Source organism: Perna viridis, chromosome 4 (assembly GCF_037379345.1).
Source record: "Perna viridis isolate PV_CMFRI_1.1 ecotype Kerala chromosome 4, ASM3737934v1, whole genome shotgun sequence".
Lineage (NCBI taxonomy): Eukaryota > Metazoa > Mollusca > Bivalvia > Mytilida > Mytilidae > Perna > Perna viridis.
In genome coordinates this window covers 4,916,208-4,924,835 of record NC_142448.1, presented here as the reverse complement: position 1 = coordinate 4,924,835, position 8,628 = coordinate 4,916,208, and the positions used below count along the sequence as shown (strand labels likewise).

Below are 8,628 nucleotides of genomic sequence, written 5' to 3'. Positions count from 1 at the left end.
TTTTTATTTGATGAGCATGAAAAAAGAAAATGTACTTCATCGTCTACTTCTCCTGAGCCGCACCTGCGACATAACCTATTTTGTTTAGGAATACCATGATAACGCCCTGTTTCTATCTCCAGTCTATGAGATGAGATGCGCAGCTTTGTAATTTTTCTCCTTTGCTCAAAATTTACTTGAGATAAGTATTTCTCTAGCCCAAAATTGTTTTTAATTTTGGCATATACATTAAGTTTGCCTTCACTGTTCTTTCTCAAATTTCTTACCCATGTCTCTCTATAGCGCTGAGAAAGGATCAGTTTAGAGATTCGTTCAAATGAGAATTGAGTCATGTTTGTTAGACTATCTTTTATATCCTGAACAATGTTCATAATGTATTTTATTGATCCATACCATGAGGGTTTATTTTGTCTAAACAATTGTTTAGATTCTGCATAGGCCTGTTGAAGCAATGGAAAGTCCGACTGTAAATTTTCTAGTCTATACCAATATTTTATCATCGATTTGATAATATCAAAGTGAAGTGGAAAGCGACCTAGTTCTGACAATACTACTAAATTTGTTGACCTTTTATGAACACCCAAAATGAATTTTGGAAATTTTACATGAAGTTTTTCACATATAAGTCTTTGGTATATATCATCGAGTGGTAAAACTTCCTTTTTAAGTCTAGTTTTGTATGGGTTAAAATATCCCCATATCTCAGCACCACATAGAAGAATTGGTTTGATGGTATGATCGAAAACTTTAATAGAAGCTTTTATTGAAGGATTTAAAGATAAAAAATCATTTCTAAGCTTGTGATATGCTTTCAATCCCTTTTGATATAACTCATTCTGAGCAAAGGAGAAAGTGCCTGAGCAACTGCATGTAATGTCAAGGTACTTATACTTGGACACACACTCTATTTGTGAATTATTAAATAAAAAATTATATGTTTGATCAATATGTATATTGATGAATTGAATTCAAGGGATTGTTCAATGATTATGTGTAAGGTGTCTATTTGGTCTTCACATGACCGATTTTGGCGGAATCCTACCTGATTGTCTCGTAATTTTTGGTCAACAGCCTTCTTCATTCTTTCCAAAATAATCCTATTTAACACCTTTCAAGGAACCGATAAAAGTTTTATTCAACTGTAATTATCACTACCTTTTCCTGTAGTTTAACAAGGTGTCCTTCCTTCCAATCTTGTGGTACATCTTCATCTCTCCAGATTTTGCCAATTAAGTCATGTAACATTTGTGTTGATGTTTCAAGATCTGCTTTAAGTACTTCAGCTAATTTATTATCTGGACCAGGGGACTTGTTTTTCAAGATGTTAATAGTTTTGCGATTTCAGCCTTTGTTGGTTGGCTACAGTTGATTGGTGTCTGTAGCCGGTTGTATATCTGTAAATGGTGATCTGATGCCTCGTCTGCACCTCTCTTGACTCTAACATCTTGAAGGCTTCTTCCGAACTTTTTGGAGATACATACATGATCTATTAGTTCTCTAATCTCATATCTAGAGAAACCCATGTAGCTAGATGACAGTGTTTATGTGGAAAGATGGTTCATACAATTACCAGGTTGTACATTGCATAAAAGCTTGCAAAAAGTTATCCATTCTCGTTCATAGTACCTATAGTGAAATGTGTGGGTTTTTTTTACGGGGATACGGTAACAAAACACTAGAATACATGTCAATGCTACTGTACCCCCGTAAAAAACGACACATTTCACCAAACAGAATAAGTCCGTCCTGTCAAGATTTGTCCACTTTAACTGACTCAAAATGAAAAAATGTTTATATCAAAATGTGCCTATGACTATAAGCCTTAAGAATAAGTAAACTTTACTTGACAGACATGACACATTTTATAAATAATGAACTTTATTCACCGACATGTCCCTCTTTTTATCGCCATTTTCTTGTCAGAAAAGGTTCGTCCTGTCAAGATTTTCGCTTTATTTTTTGATATTTTCCAAAAAATTTATATCATTTATATCAATTAAAAGCACTTTTATTCTTCTTTAGAACCCAATTTATTTTTTTTTAATTCCATTCAGTAAATCTAAAGTTATAGCCAAACATGTATCGGAAAATGACCGTCCTGTTTTTTCTCGTCCAATTAATAGACCGACCCTAAAATATTGATTTGGCTAATGTGGCGAGTCGAGAATATGGCGATTTGTTTTTTAACCGAAGTGACTGCGCATGCTTTGGGCGGAAAATTTTGAACAACGAAATACAAATATCAACAAAACCGAGATAGATCTAAAAATGACCGATGAAAATGAATGGGAATTGAGTAAAGAAAATGTCCAACCAATAAGACAGGGACGACACTTTTTGAATATGTCAGCTGGACTGCATTCAAATGACGACCAACTTGCACAAATGAAGAAAGAGAAAAAGTAAAGTTTACGAATCATACACACACGATGCAAGGTGGTCCGAATATCCTGTAACCGTGCAACCCTCTTGTTTGTTAATTGGATATTGGTATACCCGACATATCAATATCGAAGTAACAAAGAGAAAGGTAGCAGGGTCAGAGGAAATTCGCACTATAGATGCAAGGTTTTAGTCCGAATTTCCTATGACCCTGAAACCCTCCTCTTTTTTATTTGGATATTGATGTGTCGGGTTGGGGAGTAGCAGGGCAGATACAGAACTAGTTGCCATCAGCAAAGATAACAAGTTAACTACACCTTACTGACTTTCAAATCAACAATGTAACTGATCGTTCCAAATAATGGCATCAGGCATTTATTTAAGGAAGTCTTTCTTACTGAGAATGATGTATAACTGGAATGCCTTACTACCAGTCATTCATGTGGAGAGTGGACACACTTGCAGCTTTCAAGACTAAGATTATGTCTCTCTAGATCTTTGATCTCAACTTTTAGATTCCCTTTGGCTGTTCGTTTTTCACTGTTTGGTGTTTTTTTTTTTTTACACATTTTCCATTTCCATTTTTAGTTCACATGGCCTTTAGCCTTGGGCTTCAGCTGTGTGAGCTATTACCATTACTTGGAGTCCGTTGTCATTAACAATTTTTCAAATTCTTCTCCTCTCACACTACTTGTCCAATTGGAAACAAACTTGATTTGATAGTTCCTTGGGGTATTCTTCATAGAATGGATGTGGGGTCTTTTGATCCAACTAAAACATGGCAGCCATTACTAAAAATAGAACATAGGGGTCAGACAAGTTTTTCGCATATATCTGCATAACCATTTGGGTTAGTTTGACTGGGCAGAAGTGTTTAGCAGGATGAGATCTATCTGTGGTGAATATTTCGTTTTAATCTGTGAAGCCATATTGTAGTTACTGTTTTTTTTTTTTTTTTTTTTTTTTTTTTTTGGCTATTTTTAATGTTTTTCTTTCAAAAATCTTCTCTTCTGACACTATTTGACCAATTGGAACCAAACTTGTTATGAATGCTCCTTGGGGTATCCTGCATAGAACTGAAGTTGGGATTTTTTATCTATCAAAAAACATGGCTATCATTACTAAAAATAGAACAAAGGGATCAGACAGTACAGTGTTCTAGGATTCCTATTTCCCGTTACCTGGGGCAGGTGAAATTTGGGTCAGGGAAAATTAGGTACTAACTTACTCTTTTCTGTGGCAAGTTGAAAACTTCATATGCTGTAAGGATTTTTGTTAGGAAAGCAGTCATTGACTGTGGGAAAGTTGATTTTATATGGATTTTTCCTGAGGAAACCTCAATTTCTGAAAACTCCTAGAACACTATAGTAGTTTTTCACATGTATCTCCAAAACCATTAGTTAAGCCAAATTCTGACATGGTGTAAAAGTGTTCAGCATGATGAGATCTATCTGTGGTGAAATTTTCATTATAATCTGTGAAGCTATGTTGGAGTTATTGTCCTTTTTTTATGTTTTTTGCTCTTTTTAGTGTTATTTCTTTCAAAACTCTTCTCTGACACTACTTGACCAATTAGAACCAAACTTATTTTGAATGTTTTCTGGGGTATCCTGGATAGAACTGATTTTGGATTTTTGATCTGTCAAAAAACATGGAAAACAAATTTTGACATAGGGTAAAAGTGCAGCAGGATGAGATCTATCTGTAGTGAATTTTCGTTTTAATCTGTGAAGCCAGGTTTAGTCAAATTCTTTCAATTGCTGAAACGATCCTTGTTATAAGGTCCACAAAAGTCTCCAAGAGATCAAAGTTGTCTGACAACTCCACGTAATAGTTATTGCCATTGAAACTGTTAAAAATAAAATTTTTTTTACAGTTTTCAGCCAATATCTTGAAAATAATGATAGATGAATGAAACTTCAGTTGCTGGAATGATCCTTATGATAAGGCCTACAAAAGTTTGTGGTGATCAAAGTTTTCGGATGACTCCTTGTTAGTGTTATTGTCTTTGAAAGGCAAAAAATTATGTTTTTAGCAGTTTTCAGCCAATATCTTGAAAACTACAATAGATAGAATGATCTATATGTTAAGTCCTACCTAAGTCTTCATTGAGTCAAAATTGTCGAACAAATCCTTGTTAGAGTTATTGCTCTTGAAAGGCTAAAATTTAACAAGGTGAGCGATTCAGGCTACTGAGAGCCTCTTGTTTTCTCTCAAAGTCTTTGAGAATATTGTTACATATAGGTAAAATATTAATGAGTATAACACCTTGCTATTGAATGACTGTTTATATTGATTTGTCTAAAGATTGAAGCATCAAACACATGTATGTTATTATAGTTTATTTGTTTATAATTTCAGTCAGTTTGAATCTGAGCTAAGAACTTATAGTGGTGATGATCCAGTCGAAGTTTGGCATAGGTTGGTTGTTGTTTTTTAATATTAACAAGTTTTTTTTTGTTTTCCTTACTCAAGTTAAATAATTTACCTCCTTAAAAGACCTTTATTTCAAAAGAAAAGAAAATGAAGTTCTTGATTTCAGTCAGTTTGAATCTGAGCTAAGAACTGATAGTGGTGATGATCCAGTCGAAGTTAAAAGACCTTTATTTCAAAAGAAAATGAAGTTCTTGTATTTGTTTTAGCTATTCAGTCTTCTTCTGTGTATTGATTTTGTCACTGGTTGAAAAGATTTGACATGTTAATATTTGTGAGGGTAATTCTTGTTCAATGCCTGCTTAAGTTGTAGGGACATTAAGCTATGAATATTGCCTGAAAATATCAACTTTGTTGTAATGCATAAAAGTTGTTCATAACACAAGTACATGTAAATATAAGGAAAAATAATAATTTGTGGAATTAGTTCATTGTAATGACGTCATAATCTTGCCTTAATTTTATGTTATATAGCAAAAACTGCTGAGAATTGCAATTTTGTTGTTTTTACAGACTTATTTACATCTAGAAGGTTATGTCCACACCCAAGAAAAATGATAAACTATGTAATAATGAATTTATTCACAAAATATGAAGTTAATTGGATGGGGGCACCATTTCCTTGCTAAAAATTTGACTAGAAAGTGACCAAAAAAGTACAAAATTTGACAGATAATCTGAATATTGGTAAACTTCAAGCAATTTTTCTGTCCTTTCAATAAAGGAATTATCAGAAGTCTTTATGTTTTCTCATTTGTGATTAATTAAAATCTTCATTGAAGTTTACAATTAAATTATTCAACACTTTATTATTAATTTTCAGTTGAATTTTAGGCCAATAAGACCCTTTATCGCCACCTCTTTTTTAAGGTTTTTACATGAACTTGTTCACATATTTTCTAGCTTCTGTGTTTGGGTTTTTTATGGGGACTTTGATTTTGTAATACATATTTTTGAATATTCTTTGTGTATGAATCTCTTTTTCTCTCAGTGTTGAAATTGTTTCCAAATGAACAATTTAAAACGAACTTTTTTTCATTTGAAGAATAATTAAAATTTAGATAGCAGTGATTTATTGAATATTTCCTTAGTAATTAATTTTGATAATTTACATTATGAAATAAATAAATGTAAGTGCACTCTCAGACTTTCTCCCACCAAAATGTTCCAACATGGATATCAATCCACCAATCACAAAGTTTGAAATGATTGTTTAAAATATTAATAAATTATGAAGAAAATGATTTATATAATAAGTAGGTGATAAATTGGGACTTATGAATAACTATGAATATCCAAAGCATGATAACTCATGCCAAGAGTGCTTGAAGATTTAACTTGTGAAATCATTGTGTTGTTTGGCACTAGTGATCATATTTTGGTTATTCATTCTTTCCAATTATTTATCCTAATAATACTTGTTTTATAATTGTAGGTATTTGATTTGGACGGAACAGAATTGTGTAAAAGGTGGGAAAGAGTATAATCTGGAGAAACTACTTGAGAACTATCTAAAACAGTTTGCAGAGGAAACTAGATACCATAATGATCCCAGATACGTGTCAGCATGGATAAGATATGTATGTATACCTGAGATGTTTAATTCATTAATGTCAGCATAAACTAAAAACGTCATAAAATCCTGGTATTTTTGTTTATATCTGCTTTACAGAATAAGTTATTTTGTTTTGTGGTGAGAACTATTAAATCATATGCACGTAGTTTTAACTTCTCAGATAATAACAAAATCCATTGTTATGAATGTCTTTCATTTCTATGTTTTGTGTTCTTTGTAAGTACACACAAGATATGGGACTGAAGCAAGCTGTAATGTGTTTTGTAGTATATTTAATATTTTTAATGTTTGTTGAAAATCTAAGATAAGATAATGCTTTTATGTCCTGGTTGATAACAGGCACTTTGAATTAAATTGTTTTATTCTTATTGTCATTTTAGGTTAACACTAGGTCTTAAAGACAATCATTAATTTACATTATATGTAATTTATAAAGAAACTCAGGCTATTCTTTTCATTGTTTACTTACTTTTGTAGCTTCTTTTTTTTCTTTATCAGGCGAATATGTGTAAGGAACCATTAGATATATATAGTTACATGTTTGATCAGAAGATTGGCTGTCAGTTAAGTTGTTTTTATGAGTCATGGGCATGGGCACTGGAGCAGATGGGCAACACAAAGAAAGCTAATATGATTTATCAAGAGGGTATGAAGAGACAGGCAGAACCATTTGATCTATTGGAGAAAAAATACAAGTATGTATTTGGAAAAAAGTTATGATAAAGCAAAGGGTGATCCCAAGATGGGGTATGATCTTCTTAGTGGAAGGAAAAATCTAGGCTGTTCTAAGTAGATATTGACCCCTTTAACTATTGATTTAGATTTGCCTATTTTAAGGACCTTATTTTACACAAATTTGAAAATACATGTTATTTTATGTAAAAAAAAATTTCATGCTTGCTATGGATGTTGAATTTTCATTATTTTTCCTTTTTTTTATTTTTGCCAGTTCTACCTTCTATATACTACCAACATTTCTGGAACAGCCCTTGATATGTTGTCTGTACGACATATTGTTTCTTTGTTGACCCTTTATGTTATTAGTTGCTCTCTTGCCTAATGCTAGCTGACTTATGGTAAAGAACTAAAATTTTTAACAGAGAGTTTTGTCTAATGCATTTGAAATATTTTGGAATTACTAATCACTTTGTTAGCACGAAGAAACTAAAATTTTATTTCCAGATTACAACAATAAAAAGGATGAGGTATATTTAAAACTAAAAGATTGAAGCATTTGAAGTTTTTTTTTAGGAAAGCAAAACATGACTTGAAATGAACAATGAAACTTCCCTTTTGAGGTTAGATTTGTTTTGTTTGATTTCAGTAACTTTCAAATGAGAGTTGCTCGTGGTTTGGCTGGGAAAATTCCAGAAGAAGCACCTGTTGAGTCTGTAGAACAAAGGGCAGCACTTGGACAGCTTATCACTACTGGGAAGAAAGTTCCAGTTAACAGAGCAGAAAACACAAAACTAAGTAAGCATTATTTGCTTGTATGTGTACTGTCATTTGGGACACAACTTTCTAGTTAATAAATTTCACAAGGTAAAACATTTCATTATCTATTATCTACTCTTGTAAAGTGATGATATATTTATGAAATTAAAGATTTTCTGAATAAATGGAGACATCTACCATATTTTTGTGTGTATAATACGCTTTTATATATTGTGTGCAGTACAATTTTGTAGGTCTAAACATGTGAAAAAAAGTGTTTTAGACAAAGATTGCAGTAGAATTTTTAAATACAAAAGATGGATATTTTGCACTTGATCGGTCAGTTTATTTATCTTTATCCTGTATTTCCTACATAATTGTGAAGGAAAGAAACTTCTATTCACACTTTAACATCATGTAAAGATCAGTGGCTACATAAATTTTATACTTTTAATTTTGAAGCATGATAAAATGATAGGCACAGGATTTATGATATGTCTTATACAACAAAATTGGGAAAATTGAACGTTTCCAGTTTTGTTGTAATCAAATTCCTGATTTTTCATTTTAAAACATACTTTCAAGGAAGAAAATTGTAAGAAACAATCAAAATAAGTTAAAAAATAATTATTTTCAGCTGCAAAAGCATTCAATAAGGAGGATTTGACAAAAAAAGGACTTTGTTACTTTTTGGTTTTTAGTTGTTTCATTTCAATCTCTAACTGTGAACTCTTTTCTCTTATGAAAATCTTTTATGTCTTGGCCAAATCTTATGTCTTGATGCATAATAGGCACCCCCATGC

At 32.0% G+C, this 8,628-nt stretch overlaps 1 protein-coding gene across 2 annotated transcripts in view; it reads left to right on the top strand.

Annotated features, from left to right (window-relative positions):
* Window positions 1–2,194: 2,194 nt before the first annotated feature.
* The window catches only part of LOC148618524 (mitotic checkpoint serine/threonine-protein kinase BUB1 beta-like), a 36,693-nt gene continuing 30,259 nt past the window's right edge, over window positions 2,195–8,628 (top strand). For both annotated transcript variants that reach the window (XM_088577548.1, XM_088577547.1), the window contains exons 1-5: window positions 2,195–2,402; window positions 4,744–4,803; window positions 6,251–6,395; window positions 6,890–7,086; window positions 7,716–7,864. In XM_088577548.1, coding sequence (XP_088433674.1) covers window positions 2,203–2,402; window positions 4,744–4,803; window positions 6,251–6,395; window positions 6,890–7,086; window positions 7,716–7,864 — 751 coding nt within the window. In that variant the 5' untranslated portion in view covers window positions 2,195–2,202. The remainder of the gene's footprint in view (window positions 2,403–4,743; window positions 4,804–6,250; window positions 6,396–6,889; window positions 7,087–7,715; window positions 7,865–8,628) is intronic.